This window comes from Drosophila miranda, chromosome XR (assembly GCF_003369915.1).
Source record: "Drosophila miranda strain MSH22 chromosome XR, D.miranda_PacBio2.1, whole genome shotgun sequence".
NCBI classification, from domain to species: Eukaryota; Metazoa; Arthropoda; class Insecta; order Diptera; family Drosophilidae; genus Drosophila; species Drosophila miranda.
The window spans coordinates 18,540,253-18,565,202 of NC_046674.1; the positions used below are offsets into that span (position 1 = coordinate 18,540,253).

At 43.4% G+C, this 24,950-nt stretch overlaps 3 protein-coding genes across 3 annotated transcripts in view; all 3 read right to left on the reverse strand.

Annotated features, from left to right (window-relative positions):
• Nucleotides 1-7,258: 7,258 nt before the first annotated feature.
• LOC108153535 (divergent protein kinase domain 1C) lies at nucleotides 7,259-9,594 on the reverse strand. Its single transcript, XM_017283600.2, has 5 exons — nucleotides 8,780-9,594; nucleotides 8,543-8,695; nucleotides 8,333-8,470; nucleotides 8,060-8,268; nucleotides 7,259-8,001 (listed from the first exon to the last, which is right to left on the reverse strand). The coding sequence occupies exons 1-5, from the start codon at nucleotides 8,927-8,929 to the stop codon at nucleotides 7,410-7,412; spliced, it is 1,242 nt and encodes a 413-aa protein (XP_017139089.1). The 5' UTR covers nucleotides 8,930-9,594; the 3' UTR covers nucleotides 7,259-7,409.
• Nucleotides 9,595-10,488: 894 nt separating this feature from the next.
• The window catches only part of LOC108152190 (glucose transporter type 1), an 82,090-nt gene continuing 67,628 nt past the window's right edge, over nucleotides 10,489-24,950 (reverse strand). The window contains 9 exon segments of the mRNA XM_017281336.2: nucleotides 10,489-15,412; nucleotides 18,332-18,435; nucleotides 20,479-20,618; nucleotides 20,697-20,900; nucleotides 23,102-23,224; nucleotides 23,290-23,567; nucleotides 23,634-23,912; nucleotides 23,988-24,112; nucleotides 24,199-24,455. Of these exon segments, the coding sequence (XP_017136825.1) occupies nucleotides 12,780-15,412; nucleotides 18,332-18,435; nucleotides 20,479-20,618; nucleotides 20,697-20,900; nucleotides 23,102-23,224; nucleotides 23,290-23,567; nucleotides 23,634-23,912; nucleotides 23,988-24,112; nucleotides 24,199-24,455 (4,143 nt within the window). The 3' untranslated portion in view covers nucleotides 10,489-12,779.
• LOC117186167 (glucose transporter type 1-like) lies at nucleotides 16,240-18,222 on the reverse strand. The gene has a single exon (XM_033386403.1). It carries the CDS (start codon nucleotides 17,070-17,072, stop codon nucleotides 16,608-16,610), a length of 465 nt encoding a protein of 154 aa, XP_033242294.1. The 5' UTR covers nucleotides 17,073-18,222; the 3' UTR covers nucleotides 16,240-16,607.

The window sequence follows — 24,950 nt, forward strand, 5'->3', positions numbered from 1 at the left end:
GATGTAACCATCATGATATTTTGCGAAAATCTTGATGGAAAGGATGTCCTTTTTTCCGATGGCAGTCGATTGGCAGGACTCTCCCGATCACGGTGAGACATGCCACGCCCAGATCGGCTACCGTATAGCTGAGATATAGCTTACAGAAAAAACCAGTATATTAATGAGTGAACAAAAAATCTTCAGAAGGCTATATCGCAGGCAAATAGGGCCAGATCGGTGACGGACCTACTTTCCCAGGATCGCGAGGATCCAGCTGTCGAACGCATCAAAATCTCGACTACGGAAATGAAGCCGATTTTTTGAAAATTTAATGATGTAACCATCATGATGTTTTGTGAAAATCTTGATGGAAGGGATGTCCTTTTTTCCGATGGCAGTCGATTGGCAGGACTCTCCCGATCACGGTGAGACATGCCACGCCCAGATCGGCTACCGTATAGCTGAGATATAGCTTACAGAAAAAACCAGTATTTTAATGGAGTGAACATTAAAATCTTCAGAAGGCTATATCTCAGGCAAATAGGGCCAAATCGGTGAAGGACCTACTTTCCCAGGATCGCGAGGATCCAGCCTGTCGAACGGCATCAAAATCTTGACTACGGAAATGAAGCCGATTTTTTTAAAATTTAATGATGTAACCATCATGATATTTTGCGAAAATCTTGATGGAAAGGATGTCCTTTTTTCCGATGGCAGTCGATTGGCAGGACTCTCCCGATCACGGTGAGACATGCCACGCCCAGATCGGCTACCTTATAGCTGAGATATAGCTTACAGAAAAAACCAGTATTTTAATGGAGTGAACATTAAAATCTTCAGAAGGCTATATCTCAGGCAAATAGGGCCAAATCGGTGAAGGACCTACTTTCCCAGGATCGCGAGGATCCAGCCTGTCGAACGGCATCAAAATCTTGACTACGGAAATGAAGCCGATTTTTTTAAAATTTAATGATGTAACCATCATGATATTTTGCGAAAATCTTGATGGAAAGGATGTCCTTTTTTCCGATGGCAGTCGATTGGCAGGACTCTCCCGATCACGGTGAGACATGCCACGCCCAGATCGGCTACCGTATAGCTGAGATATAGCTTACAGAAAAAACCAGTATATTAATGGAGTGAACATAAAAATCTTCAGAAGGCTATATCGCAGGCAAATAGGGCCAGATCGGTGACGGACCTACTTTCCCAGGATCGCGAGGATCCAGCCTGTCGAACGGCATCAAAATCTCGACTACGGAAATGAAGCCGATTTTTTGAAAATTTAATGATGTAACCATCATGATTTTTTGCGAAAATCTTGATGGAAAGGATGTCCTTTTTTCCGATGGCAGTCGATTGGCAGGACTCTCCCGATCACGGTGAGACATGCCACGCCAGATCGGCTACCTTATAGCTGAGATATAGCTTACAGAAAAAACCAGTATTTTAATGGAGTGAACATTAAAATCTTCAGAAGGCTATATCTCAGGCAAATAGGGCCAGATCGGTGAAGGACCTACTTTCCCAGGATCCAGCCTGTCGAACGGCATCAAAATCTTGACTACGGAAATTAAGCCGATTTTTTGAAAATTTAATGATGTAACCATCATGATTTTTTGCGAAAATCTTGATGGAAAGGATGTCCTTTTTTCCGATGGCAGTCGATTGGCAGGACTCTCCCGATCACGGTGAGACATGCCACGCCCAGATCGGCTACCGTATAGCTGAGATATAGCTTACAGAAAAAACCAGTATTTTAATGGAGTGAACATAAAAATCTTCAGAAGGCTATATCGCAGGCAAATAGGGCCAGATCGGTGAAGGACCTACTTTCCCAGGATCGCGAGGATCCAGCCTGTCGAACGGCATCAAAATCTCGACTACGGAAATGAAGCCGATTTTTTGAAAATTTAATGATGTAACCATCATGATTTTTTGCGAAAATCTTGATGAAAAGGATGTCCTTTTTTCCGATGGCAGTCGATTGGCAGGACTCTCCCGATCACGGTGAGACATGCCACGCCCAGATCGGCTACCTTATAGCTGAGATATAGCTTACAGAAAAAACCAGTATTTTAATGGAGTGAACATTAAAATCTTCAGAAGGCTATATCTCAGGCAAATAGGGCCAGATCGGTGAAGGACCTACTTTCCCAGGATCCAGCCTGTCGAACGGCATCAAAATCTCGACTTCGGAAATGAGGCCGATTTTCTTGAAAATTTAATGATGTAACCATCATGATATTTTGCGAAAATCTTGATGGAAAGGATGTCCTTTTTTCCGATGGCAGTCGATTGGCAGGACTCTCCCGATCACGGTGAGACATGCCACGCCCAGATCGGCTACCTTATAGCTGAGATATAGCTTACAGAAAAAACCAGTATTTTAATGGAGTGAACATTAAAATCTTCAGAAGGCTATATCTCAGGCAAATAGGGCCAGATCGGTGAAGGACCTACTTTCCCAGGATCCAGCCTGTCGAACGGCATCAAAATCTTGACTACGGAAATGAAGCCGATTTTTTGAAAATTTAATGATGTAACCATCATGATTTTTTGCGAAAATCTTGATGGAAGGGATGTCCTTTTTTCCGATGGCAGTCGATTGGCAGGACTCTCCCGATCACGGTGAGACATGCCACGCCCAGATCGGCTACCGTATAGCTGAGATATAGCTTACAGAAAAAACCAGTATTTTAATGGAGTGAACATAAAAATCTTCAGAAGGCTATATCTCAGGCAAATAGGGCCAGATCGGTGAAGGACCTACTTTCCCAGGATCTCGAGGACCAGCTGTCGAACGGCATCAAAATCTCGACTTACGGAAATGAAGCCGATTTTTTGAAAATTTAATGATGTAACCATCATGATTTTTTGCGAAAATCTTGATGGAAAGGATGTCCTTTTTTCCGATGGCAGTCGATTGGCAGGACTCTCCCGATCACGGTGAGACATGCCACGCCCAGATCGGCTACCTTATAGCTGAGATATAGCTTGCAGAAAAAACCAGTATTTTAATGGTGTGAACATCAAAATCTTCCGAAGGCTATATCTCAGCAAATAGGGCCAGATCGGTGAAGGACCTACTTTCCCAGGATCGCGAGGATACAGCCTGTCAAACGGCATCAAAGTGTCGACTTCGAAAATCAGGCCGATTTTTTGATAATTTAATGATGTTACCATCATGATTTTTTCCGAAAATCTTGAAAAAATTTATTTCCTTTTTCTGATGGCAGTCGATTGGCAGGACTCTCCCGATCACGGAGAGGCATGCCACGCCGGATCGGCTACTGTATAGCTGAGATATAGCTTACAGAAAAAACCAGTATTTTAATGGTATGAACATAAAATCTTCAGAAGGCTATATCGCAGCAAATAGGGCCAGATCGGTGAAGGACCTACTGTCCCAGGATCGCGAGGATCCAGCTGTCGAACGCATCAAAATCTCGACTACGAAAATGAAGCCGATTTTTTGAAAATTTAATGATGTAACCATCATGATTTTTTGCGAAAATCTGAATGAAATGATGTCCTTTTTTCCGATGGCAGTCGATTGGCAGGACTCTCCCGATCACGGTGAGACATGCCACGCCACGATCGGCTACCGTATAGCTGAGATATAGCTTACAGAAAAAACCAGTATTTCAAATGATGTGAACATACAAATCTTCAGAAGGCTATATCTCAGCAAATAGGGCCAGATCGGTGAAGGACCAACTTCCCAGGATCGCGAGGATCAAGACTGTCGAACGGCATCAAAGTCTCGACTTCGAAAATCAGGCCGATTTTTTGAAAATTTAATGATTAACCATCATGATTTTTTGCGAAAATCGTGAAAAAATTGATGTCCTTTTTTCCGATGGCAGTCGATTGGCAGGACTCTCCCGATCACGGAAAAGCATGCCACGCCCAGATCGGCTACTGTATAGCTGAGATATAGCTTACAGAAAAAACCAGTATTTCAAATGAAGTGAACATAAAATCTTCAGAAGGCTATATCGCAGACAAATAGGGCCAGATCGGTGCAGGACCTACTGTCCCAGGATCGCGAGGATCCAGCCTGTCGAACGCATCAAAATCTCGACTACGGAAATGAAGCCGATTTTTTGAAAATTTAATGATGTAACCATCATGATTTTTTGCGAAAATCTTGATGGAAAGGATGTCCTTTTTTCCGATGGCAGTCGATTGGCAGGACTCTCCCGATCACGGTAGAGACATGCCACGCCCAGATCGGCTACCGTATAGCTGAGATATAGCTTACAGAAAAAACCAGTATTTCAAATGGTGTGAACATAAAATCTTCAGAAGGCTATATCGCAGCAAATAGGGCCAGATCGGTGAAGGACCTACTTCCCAGGATCGCGAGATCCAGACTGTCGAACGCATCAAAATCTCGACTTACGGAAAATCAAGCCGATTTTTTGAAAATTTAATGATGTAATAACCATCATGATTTTTTGCGAAAATCTTGAAAGAATGGATGTCCTTTTTTCCGATGGCAGTCGATTGGCAGGACTCTCCCGATCACGGAGAGGCATGCCACGCCCGGATCGGCTGCCGTATAGCAGAGATATAGCTTACAGAAAAAACCAGTATATCAAATGAAGTGAACATCAAAATCTTCAGAAGGCTATATCGCAGGCAAATAGGGCCAGATCGGTGAAGGACCTAACTTCCCAGGATCGCGAGGATCCAGCCTGTCGAACGGCATCAAAATCTCGACTACGGAAAATGAGGCCGATTTTTTGAAAATTTAATGATGTAACCATCATGATTTTTTGCGAAAATCTTGATGGAAAATGATGTCCTTTTTTCCGATGGCAGTCGATTGGCAGGACTCTCCCGATCACGGAGAGCATGCCACGCCCAGATCGGCTACCGTATAGCTGAGATATAGCTTACAGAAAAAACCAGTATTTCAATGATATGAAATAAAAATCTTCAGAAGGCTATATCGCAGGCAAATAGGGCCAGATCGGTGAAGGACCTACTTTCCCAGGATCGCGAGGATCCAGACTGTCGAACGGCATCAAAGTCTCGACTTCGAAAATCAGGCCGATTTTTTGAAAATTTAATGATGTTACCATCATGACTTTTTTCCGAAAATCTTGATGAAATGATGTCCTTTTTTCCGATGGCAGTCGATTGGCAGGACTCTCCCGATCACGGAAAAGCATGCCACGCCCGGATCGGCTGCCATATTGCAGAGATATAGCTTACAGAAAAAACCAGTATTTCAAATGATGTGAACATAAAAATCTTCAGAAGGCTATATCGCAGGCAAATAGGGCCAGATCGGTGAAGGACCTAACTTTCCCAGGATCGCGAGGATCCAGCTGTCGAACGCATCAAAATCTCGACTACGAAATGAAGCCGATTGTTTGAAAATTTAATGATGTAACCATCATGATCTTTTTGCGAAAATCTTGATAAAAATTGATGTCCTTTTTTCCGATGGCAGTCGATTGGCAGGACTCTCCCGATCACGGTGAGACATGCCACGCCCAGATCGGCTACCGTATAGCAGAGATATAGCTTTCAGAAAAAAACAGTATATCAAAGATGTGAACATCAAAATCTTCAGAAGGCTATATCGCAGACAAATAGGGCCAGATCGGTGCAGGACCAACTGTCCCAGGATCGCGAGATCCAGACTGTCGAACTGCATCAAAATGTCGACTTCGAAAATCAGGCCGATTTTTTGAAAATTTAATGATGTAACCATCATGATTTTTTGCGAAAATCGTGAAAAAATTGATGTCCTTTTTTCCGATGGCAGTCGATTGGCAGGACTCTCCCGATCACGGAGAGGCATGCCACGCACGGATCGGCTGCTGTATAGCAGAGATATAGCTTACAGAAAAAACCAGTATTTCAAATGATAGTGAACATCAAATCTTCGGAAGGCTATATCTCAGACAAATAGGGCCAGATCGGTGCAGGACCAACTGTCCCAGGATCGCGAGGATCCAGACTGTCGAACTGCATCAAAATCTCGACTTCGAAAATCAGGCCGATTTTTTTGAAAATTTAATGATTAACCATCATGATTTTTTGCGAAAATCGTGAAAAAATTGATGTCCTTTTTTCCGATGGCAGTCGATTGGCAGGACTCTCCCGATCACGGAAAAGCATGCCACGCCCGGATCGGCTGCTGTATAGCAGAGATATAGCTTACAGAAAAAACCAGTATTTCAAAGATATGCAAATCCAAATCTTCGGAAGGCTATATCTCAGACAAATAGGGCCAGATCGGTGCAGGACCAACTGTCCCAGGATCGCGAGGATCCAGACTGTCGAACTGCATCAAAATGTCGACTTCGAAAATCAGGCCGATTTTTTGAAAATTTAATGATTAACCATCATGATTTTTTGCGAAAATCGTGAAAAAATTGATGTCCTTTTTTCCGATGGCAGTCGATTGGCAGGACTCTCCCGATCACGGAGAGGCATGCCACGCACGGATCGGCTGCTGTATAGCAGAGATATAGCTTACAGAAAAAACCAGTATTTCAAAGATATGCAAATCCAAATCTTCGGAAGGCTATATCTCAGACAAATAGGGCCAGATCGGTGCAGGACCAACTGTCCCAGGATCGCGAGGATCCAGACTGTCGAACGGCATCAAAGTGTCGACTTCGAAAATCAGGCCGATTTTTTGAAAATTTAATGATGTAACAACCATCATGATTTTGCGAAAATCGTGAAAAAATTGATGTCCTTTTTTCCGATGGCAGTCGATTGGCAGGACTCTCCCGATCACGGAGAGCATGCCACGCCCGGATCGGCTGCTGTATAGCAGAGATATAGCTTACAGAAAAAACCAGTATTTCAAAGATATGCAAATCCAAATCTTCGGAAGGCTATATCTCAGACAAATAGGGCCAGATCGGTGCAGGACCAACTGTCCCAGGATCGCGAGGATCCAGACTGTCGAACGGCATCAAAATGTCGACTTCGAAAATCAGGCCGATTTTTTGAAAATTTAATGATTAACCATCATGATTTTTTGCGAAAATCGTGAAAAAATTGATGTCCATTTTTCCGATGGCAGTCGATTGGCAGGACTCTCCCGATCACGGAAAAGCATGCCACGCCCGGGTCGGCTGCTGTATAGCAGAGATATAGCTTACAGAAAAAACCAGTATTTTAATGATGAGAAAATCCAAATCTTCGGAAGGCTGTATCTCAGATTGTTTGAAACCTGATTGACATCAAGGATTACCTTAGCTTGGGAGCCAGCCCATCCCGAAAGTATGCAATGATTAGTTTAAGTATTCTTAAGTCATCTGATATCTGGTTTAGTTAGCTTTTTAGTCATTAATTATGTTAATTAAAACTACTTGTAAAAAATGCTATCAGTTTTGAGCAAGCTGTCGTCTAAAGCTGCTCCGCAATTAATCTACTTTCTACTATTCCAGTTAGTCGCCGCGTTGATCCTCAATCTGACGCGGTCCGGGTCCGTCCTCGCCAGCCTCGTTTCCTGCAGCCGCCGCCGCCGCTTGGTACAGCTGCTTCAGATCATTGTAGAGCCGCACGGCGAGCTGCATATTTGGAGCCTGGTGGCGGCCTGGCACCTGGTGCTCCTTGGGCGGCTGCACGCACATTTTCACCACCTTCTGCATGGGTCGCGTGAGCCGCACACCACTCAAGAGTCCAGGCTGAAAGGTTCCGCCGCCCAGGAGTATGTGTTCACAAAAAATCTGGAAGTTGTTGTTCTGCTGGATGTGGGTGCAAGCATGTCGCTCCTCGTTGCACATTCCGCGACAGGAGTGGAAGTGGCAGTCCTTGTCGCTTTGGCACTTCACCCCGCGGGACAGGCGTTTGTCCAGCTGACTCTCGACGTACACGTGCTCGGCGCTCTGGTACTTGAGGCGACGCTCGGGCGTGGTGCCAAATCGATTCACCTGCATCTTGCACATTTTCAAGGGCTCTGGCTTCATCTCGTCCATGCGGAAGATGTACTCCATAATGTTGAGAGCGTGCTTCAGACGCTGCTGCCGATTAGAGGCTCTGAAAAAATACATTGAATAGCTGAGAGGGAGGACAAAAGGGTTTCTAATGTACTCACAAGTACTGCATAATGCTGGGATTCGATTGCACTATCTCCAGTCCTTCGGTGGCATAGTAGGGCCCGCAAGACCCGAGTACTGCTGGGAATACAGACTCCTCGTCGAAAAGCTTCCCCATCATGTAGTTGTTATCCTTGAACAATCGCCAGAAGCTGACCATCTGCTGGGAGTTGTCATCGGCAATCTCCTGGTTGACCAAGGCGCGTATCTGAAAATATGTACATAAAAAAGTTAGCCATGGACCAACCCTTGGACCTTGCTCAGAGCCCCACCATGTTATCGTCGAGGGTGACATTGTAAGCGAGTATAATGTGTAGCTTGACAATCTCATGGAACTCCTCAATCTTTGGGTAAATCGACTCCCCCTTGGTGTTCTTCCAGCTCAACTCGTCATCGTTGTGCCTGGCCAGCTGCAAAAACGGAGTTATGAACGGAATTGGTAGGCATGACAACGCCCCGATATTGCCAGATACGCGACCTACCTTCACCGCATACATATCACCATTCTTTTCGGCCGTAAACAGAATGGTCTTCATGTCATTCAGCGGACACTGGAAGTTGTCGAATGTGGACTGTGCCCCGCATAGCTCTTCGCATAGCGAGCCACTGTACTCCTGCTGCTCAAACTTCTGACACTGTTTCGACAGAGACGGGTAAATGTATGAAAGGATATACTCGTACATATGTATGTATTTAGTGTGCAATTTCTTAGGGCTCACCATGAGATTGAGACTCCTGTGCGACATGAGCTTGAAGCAGAATTTTAGGTTGAGGAAGGCATAGCTGAATAGGCCCACCGCCAGCAGGACCGCAATGAGAACTGTTCGCTGCATTCCAAACCGAAGTTTCCGACGCAGGGCGGACAACATTTTATTGAATTTCGGTTTTCATTATGGATACATTTGCCACTACAGCAGGTCCTAATTGTCGTGAGGTCTATCCCCAGGTATATACACTTGAAGCTGCAGAAGCTGTCAATGGAACTGACACGAGTCCAGGTCGAGGACATGCGCATTGGATGCGCACCTATCGATGACTATCGATTACTATCGGACCACACGCACCCCCAGCTAGGCAGCCAGCCAGCTGGCCTGCCAGCTAGCCAAAAATCAAAAGGGTGTTTGCATTTTGAAATTATTACTTAACGTATAATTCTTTATTTATACTCTCTGCTAAATTGAGCAATTATTACCGTTACTTAATTCATCAATTTTTGTATTATTTTTTGTATTTTTTAATAAGTGTTTCATTTTAATTTTCATTCAAGTGTTTAGAGTTTCTTCTGTATTGTTTTTGTATTTGGTTTTGGTTTTGTTTTTGGTTTGTTCTGCTTTACTAAAAATTATTTAAATTCAGAATCATATACCTAGGTCCAAGTTTTATTGTTGTATATTTTTAATAATATAATTATTATTTTCGCATTATCTATCTGCTGCGCTGCACTTCTTGCCATTGAATTAGTGTCTCCATTGTGTGTTCAGTATCAGTATCTGTATTTGTATCTGTATCTGTATCTGTGTCTGTGTCATTTGTCTGTATCTGTACCCGTGTCTCAGTATCTGTCTCTTTGTCTAATATTCATCTTTGTGTGTATGTATGTATGTATGTGTACGTGTATTTATATACTTAAGATAACCGTTCTTTATGCACAATTTTATTTAGTTATATACACAACTATAGTATGTGGCTATGACAAATGCTACAACAAATCAAATAGGTAAAAAAAAATATTATTCTAGGGGATAAATGTCAGTGCACTCGACTCTGAATCGTCTTGCGCTAATTGTGTTTAATTCTGCTATATATATACCTCAAACGGCGCATCATATCATCTGTCTATAGAGCTCTCTCTCTCCCTTTCTCTCTCGCTCTGTCTCTAATGCTTTCTGCAGTTTCTGTGTATAATTATCGCATCCAATATCTGTTTCCATTCGTAACACTATCTTCTGTCCCTCCAAAGTACTCGTATTTTAGGTATTTTCTTGGTAAATTTGTGTCTCGCTACGTGAACATTAAAAATGGTATGCCTCGGCTTAGTTATTCTTTGCTTTACTTTACTTTACTTTACTTTACGTTACTCCTCTCCTCCTCTCGTTAGTACCTCGTATTAGATAATTTCATTAACTTGCATTAATCGCTCCGTGTTTTTGTTTGTTTTTTGCTTTTTTTGCTGGGCTGTAGGCTGTTATGAGTATTCTACTGCTCTGTTATATACACTCTGAAGATTAGAAAGGACCTCTCCTCCGATTTGCCCTGCGCTGCTCCTTTAGTAGTCCTTTCCGATTCCGATTCCGGCATCGTGTTCTCATATTCTCGTATTTCGTATTCGTGTCTTCTGTTCGTGTTGTTCTTGCTCTCTTGTTCTTCTCTGTTGTATATTATTATGTTTTTTTCGTTTAAACTTTATGCAATGTTAACATTTTGTCTGTTTTTTTTTCATTTGATTTTGTTACAAAATTGCAGCCGCTTGGCATTTTCATTTGGTTTCGTTTCGTTCGTAATTTTAACTCATTATTGTTGGTTTTGCTTTTTTTTTTTGTTTGCTTAGTTCATTTAAAATAATGTAAAAAAATTGCAAATTGCATGCGCTCATTCGTTAATTATGTGCCATTAAAAAATGTCTATGATTTCTCTATATGTATTCATTCTTATATTTACAGCAGTTAATCGTTTTTCATCTTTTGTTTTTGGTGTTGGTTTTGGTTTGGGTTTTGGTTTTCACTGAACTTGAACGCAGCTCTCCCCCACTGTGTTCTATCTATCGTTTATTATCTGTTTCTGTCGACCTACTTTGTTGTTCAATTACGTAAAACCTTTGTTTTTGGCAGTGCATTTATATTTATTATTATTTTCGCCCCACTATGTCCTGTCTCGTCCCGTCTCGTTTCGTGATGATTCCCGTTCTTTGTTCGACTACAAATTATTTTTTTTCGTTTAGTTATAATTTACTCATAAATTAAAGGTTATTAATTAATCAACAGCAGTTACTATATATACAGTTTTCATCTCGTGTTTCGCAAGGTACTTCCGATTCAACGGCTATACATACAAACATATATATATATATATCTATCAATATATATATATATTGGGAAATCAATCTGTGTTCGAGTTTTCTTTAAGTTTTGATCTTGTTTTTTTTTTAAAGCGAAACTGAGGAGATTAGAGGACCATCGAATATATCGAGTACTTAATTGGAAGACAGTTGTTTTGGGGATAATGTGGGATAATGCACACAGAAAACGATAATACGGGAAGTTGGGAGAATCCCTCTACCTCCTCTACCTTTGGGGTAGTGGAACCTTCTCTTTAGAGTGGGAGAACCTTCTCTTTGGGGGTCGAAGAACCCACTCCTTGGATCCATAGAGCCCCCTTGTCAAAAGTAGCTGCCAAGAGAACAATATTTGGGGGTTGGTTTTCTCTGGGGAAAAAACAGAATCGTATTTGGTATTTGAGCAAAAAACGGCTTATTGCTTTGTTACAAAAATCGCAAGCAGTCCCTGAAGAAAGTCATCGATCGATCAATCATAAAAATTGCGCATATCAAAAAAATGATAACAAAAATCACCCTCCTCCACTCTTTTTATGCAATATATTGTTATTGTTATTGTTTTTACTTATAATTCGATCTTAAAAACTCTTCTCTTCTGCTTCTCCGTTAACTGCGGTAATTTGTGTGCCAAAAACTACAGTTTGCTGTTTGCTGTTCGCCGTTTGCTGCGGTTGCTTCTTTGGTTATTCATTTGTAATTGTTAATATTATTATTAAGTTGCACGTTGCGTGTTGCAGTTGCAGTTGCGGTTGCTGAAACTCTAAATCTTGTGGCGCTGCTTTCGATGCAATCGGTGCATCCCTTAGAACTATGTATCTTTAACTAGCATTTTCATTTTAGATTGGGTTTCCTACTCCGCTCCGTGTCTTCTCTATCTGCGAGTACTGTACTCTGTGGAGTAGTAGGTGCATTGTTATTTCCAGGCCTCATAATCTTATGTGTCTATATGATGTATATGTATAATATGTATCTCTAGTTTTATATCTGTATCTTTAGTCAATTTAAATACGCAAATTTCAAAACTGTCGCTTAATAATTAGGTTTGAATATACAAATGTTCCGGGAGTGTACAGTACGCGTACTGTGCTTAAGTATTTCATTATCATTATCATTATCATCATCATCATCGTTATTTATTAAAATAGTCGTTGTTCTGCTTGCTGTTTTCTTTCTCCTCGCCTCTCTCTTGTAGCTGTGATTCGTGATGAGTGTGTGTGTGTGTGTGTGTGTATCTGTGATTTGTGTATCTGATTCGTGACTCGGCTATCTTTTTGCGGAGTGCATGGTGTGTGATGAGTGATGAGTGACGCTTTCAACAGAGTTTTTTTTTGGCTTAGCACAAAATTAACCTTAACTTTCTTTCGTTTTTTCATTTCTTGTTTTTGGCAGTGTACAAATTGTAATTAAATTTAAAAGATTTCCATAGGTGTTCCGACATTCTCTGGTCATTACTCAGTTATTGCTTATCGCGATGATGATGCTGATGGCAATGGCGATGCTGATGGACAGCCACTGTCCCACTATCATCTCAGTCCTCGTCCAGGCTCTGCGTCCGCCGTCCCAGGTGCTGTTGTTGGGGTTTCTGTTGCTTTGAGACCACCAGGTACTTTCGGCCAAAGTACGGCGAATCTATGGGATTGGGATGCACGAGACGGGGGAACACTCTTTTACTTCTTCCGCAGGAAATTGCGTGCACGCTTGCGCACTCTCTTCAAGACCCCAGACCCGGCGAGTGGGTCCTCGTAGCGCGTGGCATGTGCTGCCTGTGGCTGATGCTGCAGCATATGGTGGCCATGGCCATGGGCATGGGTGTGAGCATGAGCGTGACTGTGGTGCGATTGCGATTGCGGGTGCGATTGCGTTTGCGTTTGCGAGTGGTGATGGGCATGCGAATGCGAGGTGGAGGTGGAAGCTGTGGAGGCGTGATAGTGATGCATTTGAACAAAGTCGTCGTCGCCAGCGGGATTCACGGACCCGGAAAGCGGCGAACCCGGGGACATGGGCTGCGACAGGAGATTGTGCTCGGAGGGAGCATCGAAGGATTCAAAGTGATGGAACTGCTGCTGCTGGTGTTGGTGGTACAGCGGCTGTGGCGATGGCGATGGCAGCGACGATGAGTGCTCGCTGGTAGTAGAGGCGTCCACTCCGTTGAACTCTTTGGGCAGCTCATCGATCCCCAGGGACTTCTCGAAGTGCGAGTTTCCCGACATGTTCGTGTAATCATAGCTGGGGAAGGTGTACGGCAGATACCCCGCATGATGGCCCTCGCATCCCACCATCCCACTCTCGTCTGAGGTGCCGCCTCCACTCCGATTGTTGATGAACTTCACTTCGTTGGCATTCCGCTCGAGGCTGCTGCTAAACACGATATTGATGTTGTTCGAGCTGGTCGACAGATTGATGTTGGTCGGAGACATGGGCTCCGTCGAAGTCCCAGTCCCAGGTCTAGTTCCAGTCGGCGTCGTCGTCACCGTCGTCGCCGTTTGGTTGAGGTTCGTCTCCTTGGAGCTGGCCCTGTAGCTCTGGAAGCACTCCCCCGCATCGCTGGAGGCTGTGTTCGTGGTGTTCGTATTGTTGTTGTTGCCGCCGCCCTGCTGGAAGTTGTTCTTGTACTGAAACTCCAGCGCATTGCTCGGCTGGAAGGGATAGTTCTTCGAATTGTTGAGGACATCTGCGGCCGTGGGATCGCCCTTGGACAAATACTGATGGATATCCTCGCTGGTGATCTGCAGGTCCTGGTCCAAGTAGCTGTTGCACTGAATGTAGTTGTTGCAACAGTTGTTGAACGACTCCCCGGGATCCTGATGGAAGAGCACCGTCGTGGACTCTTCCTCGAATTCGCAATGGTAGTTGCTGCCGCGACGCTTCCGGGCTGCAGCCGCCGCCGAAGTACTGGGACCCTCATCGTACACAGAGCCACTCTTCCAGCAGGCAGTCTCTGCGCTGGTGATCTTCCTGCAGGGCTTTTTCCCGGGCTCTGGCTCTGGCACCTGCCAGGCATCTAGCTTTTCCTCCTCTTCCCCTCCTACAGCGCCCTCGAAATCCGTCGGCGACTTGCCGTCGGCCAGGAAGCTCCAGCGGATGGGCGAAGGCGAGCAGGCGTATTCGGGGAGATCGTTGCTCAAAGCTCCCTTGGAGCTCTGTCTCTCTAGAGTAGAGCCTGCCGCGTCCTCTCCTGCCTTAAGCTCCCCCGCCATCTGCTTGGCCCTGTCGAAGATGGAGGTCAGTGATCCCAGTTGGCTATTCGGGCGACTGGCATTCAATCCCCTCAAGGAGATGGATGTGTAGCTCGGCTGGCGGTGCTGCAGTCGCTGCTGCTTCCGCATGGCTGCGGACGCCGACTTGATGGAATTGTTGCGGCTAAGCGAGGACCTGGAGCCGTAGAGACTCGTCGAGTCCGTCTGGTAACAGTAGTCGGAGCTGGTGCAGCAGCTGCTGGGGCGTCGCGACGAGGAGCCGTACAGATCCTCGGCGAAGAACTGGGCCAGCTCTGTGCGCGAGGAGGAAGTGCAGCAGGACTTGCGCACCATTATCTCCTGGACCTCACGATCCGCGCAACTGGGATCCTGGCAGGAATTGGTGGACACATCCGTGACTGAGCGATGGCGACGACTGGCGGCGCAGACAGCGCCGTGGCGCGTGGTGGTGCCTGCCGCCGAGTGGTGCCCCGAATGATGGGTGGAAGTGGTGTGGGCTCCCGGCAGACTCCCGCTGCCCTGGCGACGACGTCTACGATAATGATGATGATGTGAGTGATGGCTGTGCGGTGAGGTGTGGCGACTATGATGCGGACTATGGCTGTGTGGCTTGCGTGGCTGGTTCTGCAGTGGTTGCAGCGGTTGCACTGGTTGCTGCTGCTGTTGCATTTGGTGGCAGTGTGATAGAATGGAGACCGTCTCCTGATTCGGCTCGTGCTTGTGGCTGTGGCTGTGCGGTGGAGGCTGCTGCTGCTGTTGCTGTTGCTGTGGCATCTGTTGGGGCTGCTGCGAGGGGGCTGCTTGATCACATACAACATCCTTCTCATAGCTACAATGTACGTATTCGTGTGTGGCATATCGTGACTGGTGATGCGATTGCTGCTGCTGCTGCTGTTGCTGCTGTTGCATGGACATCGGCATCGGCATCTCCTCAGCGCGACTCACGGACCGAGCACTGGCAGTTTCAGGAGGTGAGGCGTTCCTCAGTCAAGGCCCGCTGTTCGGGCAGACAGGTGCTTGCTGACGAAGGTGATGGGGCGCAGAGACACCGCTCCGGCCCTGGTGTGTACTTCGGCCGCCGTCTAAAAATCGCTCTGATGCAGCTGCAGGGAAGCGCAGTTGCGGTTGCGGTTGCAGTTGCAGGAGCAGGAGCAGGACGACAAAGCGGCGGCAACAACGAAAACGTGAGAAATAAAGAACCAAAAAATCGAGAATACAAAAAGCGATTAATATAGCCGCCAAATGTGGTTTAATCGTTTCGTTTTGTGTCGTTCGAGTACTTTATTAATTTCTCTTTTTTTCTGGGCGTTGTTTTTTTTTCTTTAGCTGTGGTTTCAATCACTCATTATAAAACAGTGCATGCAAAAAGGACATGCCAATAATACGCATGCAATCAATGGAAAATAAACGCTTCCACTAGTATCATGCAAATTCTATTCGAAAATAAATGAAAAGCATCCGTATGGACTTTCGTTGATGACGTTGATAGGTGGTTCTACGGGCTTCGATTGATTGATTGACTGATTGATTGATTAATGGTCTGATTCAACGATGGATTGATTTGTTTGATTGACTGTAATGATTTTCATTTGCTTCCTTTATAGTTTTTATTTGTATAGCATACTTTTTTGCGACCATAAACAGAATCCCAGTCGTGTTCCGAGTTTCATTTTCACCAAAATTAAGTGGAAAGAGAAATTCCGAATGAATTTTGTGAGATTTGATAATGAACTGTTTCTAAGGATATTCTTAACATAAATTTCACTTTGTTAATGAGATTTAGCAACGGGTCGTATTTCTGCCAACAAAAAGTATGCCCATGAATCGTTCAAGGATGTCTTATATTTTGAATGAATTTCAATTTAATTTGTCGCCTTAGTTCTTTGACGAAGTCGACTTTCTTATAAGTAGTGTGTGTGTGTATTATGTATGATATTTTTTACGCATTATTGGCACTAATCCTTTTTTTTTTTGATCTGTGAATCTGTGAGGCGAGTGGTGTACGCGAGAGTTTGTTGGTTTTGTGGGTGAGTGGCGAGTGGTGTACGAGTTTTGTTTTGGGTGAGTGTAGATTTTTGGAAAGAGTTGTGCGTGGGGGGCTCTGGGGCTCTGGGGCCCTGGGGCCCTGGAGTTTTTACTTAGCCAATCGGTTGGTTCGCTTGATCCCAAGTCTACGAGTAGATATTCTCTTCACTTGCGTACTATAAAAAGAACGAAATGAAAACAAGATGTTTAAGCAGATTCGAAACTGTCTACGAGTATAGCTCGTTGTAGCCTTAGCTTCAGCATTAAGTAGCTCTAGATATATTTTGTATAGTTAGTTATAGTTCTAGATTCGACTTTTGGGTGCATTGAGTGCATTGACTGGCGCCGCCGCGGCGGGTCTTCCAAGCAGCACGCGCTGGGCATTTTCATGTAAATGCTTTCGTGATTGGGTGTTTTACGAGTAGTTGGGTGCTCTTTGGTAGCTTTGTGTGCCTTTTGCAACCTACATGACATTCTTCCGTGCGCCGAGTGCCGGCGGAAACTGTCGTCGCCCACGTAGTCGGACTCGTTGTGGTAGCACTTTCTTGCTGCCACTGGCGTTTGTATATTCGTGCCATAGTTCGTGTAGCACGTGGAGGAGCCTCCTCCGCCAGCACCGCCGAGGCCTCCTCCCACTCCTACTCCTACTCCTCCTCCGCTCGAGGCCGCCCCGTAGCTGTGGGGAGTCGATGTGGGACCCAGGAGATTGGTGCTGTCGCTTAAGGGATAGGGACCCATGCCTTCAACCGTCAATGAGAACGAGGTCGTACCAAAGACTTTGATTATTACATATAATACGAGTAGTTATAGAAGATTTCGTTTCGTTTTATGTTTTGGTATTTCATGCAAGATTCAGATCAGATTCATAGTCGCCAGATTTGTTGTTGTTGTTGTTGTTTGTTGTTTGTTGTTGTTGTTGTTGTTGTTGTTGTTGCGGTTGGTAGCATACATTACATTTGGTTGTGTGGCAAGTGTGTTTTTGGTCCCAGTAGTAGATTGATGATTGATAAATTGATTGATTGATTGATTTGGTTTCCAATGGTTCAAAGTTTGATTCGATTTTCAGTGACAGAATTCATAAATAAACAATTTGAGAGTTAATTTAACTACCAGATAATACGCGAGTATCACATCGATTTCTCAATTGTAGAGTAGAGAGATTATAATAAATACAAGATTATAAATATAAAGATCACAATTTTCTACACGAACAAGCAGCTAAACAACGAAAGAAGAGTGTACGACGAGTATATTTTTCATTCCAAATGAAAATTCATTAAGAAAAATACTCTATAATACTCTATAGGCAAACGATAATCATAAATAGAGTTTTACACCACAGATACGAGTATGTAGGTAGGAGTATTATAAAAATGAGTGGAATGATTGGATGTTTATTTATTTAGATTATGTTTAAACAGAAACAGAACTTAAATGTTGTATAATTGCTCTTTGGAGTATTTGTGTGTGTATGTGTGTGTGCAATGTATATCCTTTCGTTTAGGGGAAAAGTGTCACTAAAATGAATTTAAATTTACATTTAGATTTCTGTTTCGTTTGCGTTTTCGTGTGGGGCTGTGATTGTGTGTGTTTTTGAACAGTTTACAAGTCTATTTTATATGTAGGTGTTTTTTTCTTGGGGGCAAGAGTCCTGTTTCTGTTTCTGTTTATCTAGAGGTAGGTGTGTGCGTGTGTATCTGTATCTGTATCTGTGTGTATTTGTCTTGCAACATGGATATGCAAATATTTGTGGATGTTGTTTTCGAGCAATTTGCACAACAAATAATGAGGAGCAAAGAGCACAAATGGGGATATTAAAACACAAACTCAAATTGAAATAGAAACAGAAATTCAAATTCAAACTCAAACAAAAGGTGAAAACTTGTGTAGTGGATTTTTTTGGTGGTTTCGGGTGGGTGGATTCTAGGGTGGAACGTGGGCTGTGTGTGTGTGTGTGTGTGTGTGGTGGTTGTTGGATTTTTGTTTTGGATTCTTACGTGAGTCATGTTGGGTCTTCTCCTCGGATACCATCAAGGCGGCATGCTCGATGCCAGAATTCATTGATTGTGGCTCCAAGCTATTTGTGCAGTTTAGCATACTCCTGAAATTCGCACACTCTACGATTATGTTTTAAGTGTAAACGTATTGTAAAATTGTAATTTTGCAAAAACTAATGAGAGCAATTTTCCGGGTTGGCAGGGGGGTACTCAAGACAGTGTGTGTGAGAGAGAGTCAGAGAGAGAGAGAGAGAGTCACAGACACGGAGAGAAAGACCAAGCGAGAGGTTCGTTAAAAGCTTTCTTTCTTTATCTGGGATTTTAAGGGTCCATTGGGTGTGTTTTTCTTTACAGATAGCTGGAAGAGCTCTTGGATGCCTGCTGCTTGGAAGTTATTAGGCGCGGCTGTAAAACAAAATTTTTAATTAAAATCAAACAAACAAATCAACTGAAAAATGCTAAGAAAATAAAGTTTATTTATAATCAAAAAAAAAAAAAAAACGTGAAACAAAATTGTATTTAGGCTAGAATTAATACTAAAATCGGAATATTTGCTAGACACAAGACACAATCCAACATTCTCCCATAAAAGATCTTCCATTCCTTGAGAACGAAGGGAGGGGGCAGGGGTCCCTTTGGATCTTGGATATTGGATCTTCCATTCCAGTGGACAGAGGGGAATGAGGAGCATAACGAAAGTGGATCACTGCGCTTTGGGTCTCTTGGAGGCCTCCCCCTTGCCGGAGGAAGGCGGCGATTGTTGAACATCCCTCAGCGATATGTCAATTTCCGCCGTGGCCGTGGAGCCATTGTTCTCGTTGACACTATCCTCACTAAAAACGCGGTGTGTGGAGGGGACGTAGACATAATCAAAGACATAATCAGTGTGCGTGTGTGTGGATTGGTTGGTTGGTTTGATGGGGTGTTGTGTGGCATGTGTGGCATGTGGGCATGTGGGCATATGGGCATGTGGGCATGTGACATTTGCCGGTTAACTAAACCAATTTTAATCGTTGATGAGCGGAGATGAGAGGGCGGGGGGGCGCTGATTGTCATGAGTCATGATTCGAAGGAGTCATGATGAAGGATGCGGCGGCTCTTATAAATATATAGTTTTTTATACGAGTAGATTGATTTTATGCAATAGAGAGAGTTAGAAGTTAGAGAGTAGAATAGTTTAAAGTTCATATTAAAGATATTTGTTGGGTATTTATTTGGATATAGTATTTGCTATGGATTTGGTTTTTTATTTAGATTTGCTTTAAACGGCAGCCACTTGGTTTTTTTGTTTTTTTTTTTTGTTTTTAATGTATTGTATTTTTTAAGGGGTGGTACGTAACAAAGTAACGAGAAGTACAGGCAAAGTTTTTTAAGCGACATGCCGAAAAATTGTATAGAAAACGTTTGAGCGCACTTTTCATATTTCAATTGGGTTTTTCTTTTTCTTTTGGTTTTTGTTTCTTTTGTTTCTTTTTGGTTTTGGTTAATGTACATAAATGTTGCTAAATAAAGTACAGCAAATACGATAGCTACGTTTTAAAGTTTAGAAGAAGAGCGGAAACGCATCAGATTCGGATTCTTTGAGATTTAGAGCCCAGCCCTTCTACGAGTGGAGGGGCTTTCTTTTGGGGGGCTTTTGGGGGATAGGTAGCTTTCGGTGTGACTTCATGCATCGGTGGACTTACCCGTACAGTCTACTATCTCGAAAAGTCCTTTTGGTTTTGGTTTTTTTTTTATCGGGGCATTACAATGGAATGTATTTCAAGTCAGAGAGAGAGAGTTATTTTTTTCGAAAGGAGATTGTGCATAAATCAAAACACAAAAGAGAACAAATTTTCAAAGGAAAAGAAATCAAGGGAACCCCCCGAGTCGAAGTGCATATGTTTTCCATCATTCGATTCAAGGGGTATCATAAACAAGGGGTATGCAAACCGCATAATAAACTTCCAAGTAAATGTTAAGAAAAAGTCAGAGTTAGTTCAGTTTTTGGGGTTTTCTTCTTCTTCGGGGTTTTTTTTTGTTATGGTTGGGGGGGAGGGTTTGGGGGGGGGAAGATTGCTTTTAGAGTTTTCAGGAACTTCGTCGAACAATTGCCATGATTGGTGTGCAGATTCGTGAGTTTTGAGAATGAAATCGGAAGAACATACCTGCCATTGTTGTGTCGGAAGAGGGCCAGTATCTCCTCGAACGTCTTGTTCTTGGTCTCGGGCACCTTTTTGTACGTGAATATCCAGAAGATGGCCAAGAAAACGCTGAACGGCAAGAACGTATAGTTCTCCAAAGCAGTCTGAAGTGGGCAGGGAATCAGAAAGGATAATCGTTATTCATATATGTCATGGATAAGCCCAAACCCTATCCCACTCACCTTCATGCTGGGGAAACCAATGCCAACCACGAAATTGGCCATCCAATTCACTAGCACTGCAATGGCCATGGCACTGGGTCGTGGTCCCTGGGAGAAGAGCTCTGCGGTGATCATCCATGGTATGGATCCGGGGCCAACGGCAAAGAAGACCACAAATCCGAGGGTGGCCACAACCGAGAGGTAGGACATCCAGTCGATCATTTCCTGTACGTAACCAAAAAACTCCTATACAAAATGGCATAGTAATCGCATTCTCGATGATTTGTAGGCTTTCTCTTTTCGCGTTTTTCCTTCGTTACTCGTTACTTTTAACTCGTCTTGCGTTTAACAAAGAGAAAAAACAGTTATTCGTTACTTGAAACTCGTTCCTTCCACTCGTTTCACGTTTAACGAACTGTTTGTTCTCTCATTACTCGTTACTCGCTTAGCGTTCAACGAACTGTCTGTTCAAACCAAAATCAAATCAAGGAGGGTGATGAAATCTCATCAAACAAAGAATAAAACTATATATCGTAACCCTAAGATCGCTATCGCTGACTTTTCTTTTATGCATGAGAGTTGAGTTGAGTTGAGATTAGATTATAGCTATTGTTTAAGAATAGTATATTTTCTTAGCTTTTCGGTTCTGTTCTTGGTTCTCAAAGAGTTTCTACCGTTCACCGCAACTGTCGCTCGAGTCTTTTTCTGTGCTGCTGCTTGGGATATTATTAGTAAGAGCGTGATTCTATATCTTACAAAGTAATCAAAATTAAATTAAACTTAAATTAAATTAAAGTCAATTAAAAGTTAAAGTTAAAGTTAAAGTAAGCTTTAATCGTAGTCTAAGTCGACATTGAGAGTAGTGTTTCGTTTGTGTTTTGATTTAAAAGCGATTGCTTTTCAGCGCGAGTGCTCTTCTGCTTCTGGCTCTATCTTTTGTACAGTTACCAACACTGCTGCAACAGTGTTGTGTCTCAGTGTTAGTGTTGGCTAGTGGCAGTAATGGAAACAGGGTGCCGTGTCCGAAAAACGTTTTTGCAGAGTTGTGTTCGATTATTGCGATTGTTGCCTTTGAAACTGTGTGGTTTGGATTGCTTCTAATAGAATTGTTTGGCCTGATCATAGCGAAAAGTAAAAGCAATAAATAAAACAGAATTCAAATGAAAACAGATTCGTCAAATGATTTCGATTTCGAGTGAGTGTTTGGTTTGGCTTGGTTGTTGTTCTGTGTTCTGTGTGGGTGGGCGAAAGCCTGCCAAGTCGAGAATAGCTTTTAAAAAGGGGGCGGGGACGGGTTGCACGCGGGGAGCTGAATCCATGGGGGAGCCCTTTCACCGGCAGTCGTCGCTCTTCCAGTCTTTGTGGAAGATGACAGCGAATGCCGGCTCTGACTCTGCTTTGAGGGGGTCTCAGGACCAGCTCTCACTCGTGCAACAACTTAAGACTAGGCAAACGCAAAATTTCAAAACACAACTCATAAATGCATTCTAAAGGCAAGCAAGGTGCAAAGAGTATTATAGAAAATGTTACGGCTTAAAATTACGCTAATATATTGCACTAAATTATGTGCATAAAAATTTAAAAATTGCTGGAGAGGCCCATGGCTAATCATGCAATATCAAGCGGGAAAACAGATTGCAATCCGATGAAAAAACGATAATTAATAACCCCCAAAAGCGATACCATGGGTAGGCCTATAAATTACGACTAAATAGGTATATATATTTACATATATAAAGTAGGTATAAAATACAGGTACAAATTTAATGGCTGAGGGAGAGGGGGAGCTCTAGCAGCAGAGGCTATAAATTCATCGTGTTATAAATTCAAAATATATCTCACATCAATAATTTATAGAGAAATGTACGCGCGGGACAACTGTCATGCCATGTGTCCCCTCTTCTCTTCTCTATCTCGTTCTCTTTCTCTTTCTCTTTGAGGGTATTTATGTGTTGAGTGTGCATCTGCGTATGAGGAGTGTACTCGGTGTGAATGTGAGTGTACTCGTGTTTCTGTGTGTGTGAGTGTTTTTGGTTTTTTGTTTGTTTGTTTGTTTGCTGCTTAGCTCTTTTTAGGGGGCTACGGCTACTGGCACTGGGGTTTGTTTAAACACAACTTCATGCATAAAATATTCATATCAATATTCAAATATTTATAAAAACACACGCATTCGCTTGGACGATATGCAGATGTGGCCAGAACGAATATACATATTTATCTAAGGGATATACATATGTATATAGGGATAGAGTAGTTTCAACAGCATCTCCTTTAAAATCATATGCAAATGCGAGACACAAAAAAAAGGGAACAAACTGCAGGCATTCCACATTCGCATTCCACATTCCGGGGAATATATATGTATAATATAATACTAATATATAATATTGTATGCTATAGCACAACCTGGCCACTCCTATACTTGCCTTGATCAAGAACGAAATCGTTATGAAAATGGAGAAGATGAACATGCCCCCGAGGCCGTACAAGTGCAGAGTCCTACGACCCGTGCGATCCATCAATGGAATGGAGACCAGTGTCATTACAACCTATGGGAGAGAAGCGCCAATGTTAGACACATTTAATGGTATATGAAATGATCGTTAATTCTTGCCATTATGGCGCCTATGCCTATCGTAGCAAACTTGGCGCTCTCCTCCGTCAAACCCGAGCTCATGAACAGCGATGTGGAGTAGTAGAAGACGGCGTTGATGCCACTGAATTGCTGACTCAGCTGCATTACAATGCCAATGATCAATGGGGGACGCAGGGTGGGCGAACAGATGAGCTCCATGGTGGAGATATGGCTCTCGGCCTGCTGGGCACGCTCCTCGGCGCGCATCTCCTCAATGTCCTCTTCGACAGAGCCAGAGGCGCGGAGCCGTCGAAGGGCTACAAGAGGGAATCAATTTGCTATAGATACAGATACTAAAAGTATATATTTTAAATGCGGGGTACCTTTTCGTGCCTCCTCCTCCCATTGTTTGGTAATCAGCAAATATCGTGGCGACTCTGGGCAGACGGGCAGTAAAATTAGTTGCAATATTGCTGGACATATGGCCAGGCCGAGGAGTATGGGCCAGCCCTCGTTGGTGCCGAGGATCTGCTCGATCCCCAGGACCTGGGATAATAGTAAACCTACAGTCACAGCCAATTGATTAACAGTACCTAAGCCACCGCGTAGATTCAGTGGCGCTATCTCCGAGATGTACATCGGCACTAGAGATGTATTGAGGCCTGAATATGGGGGAATATGGCAGAAAGTAGATTTGAATTTAGAGCATCTATTCAATCGGAGATCAGAATACGTACCACAATTAACGCCAATTATAAATCGGCCAAGGAATAACATTTCATAGGAATGACTAACTTTGGTAAAACCCATCAAACAAGCACCCGATATTCCAAGTACATTATTCAATAGTAGGCCGCCTTTTCTGTGGATCCAAAGAGATATCGAAATCATATATATCATCTGTGGACTGGATGGTCATTGGGGAGTGTTGTCATCCCTGGAACTTACCTGCCAAATCGATTGGCCATCCAGCCGCCACTGAAACCGCCGAGCATGCCGCCAATGGCAAAGATGGACACCGCCACCGAGTAGAGCTGCTGGATGAACTCCTCGCTAATGTCCTCGCCGTAGCGGTCCTTGTACACATCCTTCATGAAATTCTCGATATTCTTCTCCGGGGCATTGATCACTCCGGTATTATAGCCGAACTGCAGCATCCCCAGAACCGCCGAGAAGATCGAGTACGTGAGGAAGAAGGTGAGACCCTGGAAAATGTGTGCCGAAAGAAGAAAATGCATCCATTAGTCTTGTACAACATCTGCCCGAAGGGGAGGACAACGGAAGGACATTTAAGGATTCGGTTCTTGGGGGGTTCTGTGCGGGTCCATCAAACGCTTTGCAAACAAACGAGTGTGCGGTACAGTAAAACCAAATATTCAATATCCATAATCCATAATCCATCGATCGATTGATTCTCTAAGCATATCGCCAATTATTCTAATCGAAACTAAGGCATAATCGAAATCATACATAAAACTCTGATGAATGGAGAGTGTCTGTCTGGTGGGATGTTTCAAAGGAAAATTTATTCAAAAGATAAAGGAAAATCATATCCAAATAATATTTTCGTTTTATTTCCTTAGCTTTTCGCTTATAAACTTAATAAAAACTTAAAATTATAATTAAAAATACCATTGTTCCACTAGAAGGAGATCTGTTAAAAAGTTAAATGTACAAATTTCCCATAAGCGGGAGGATAC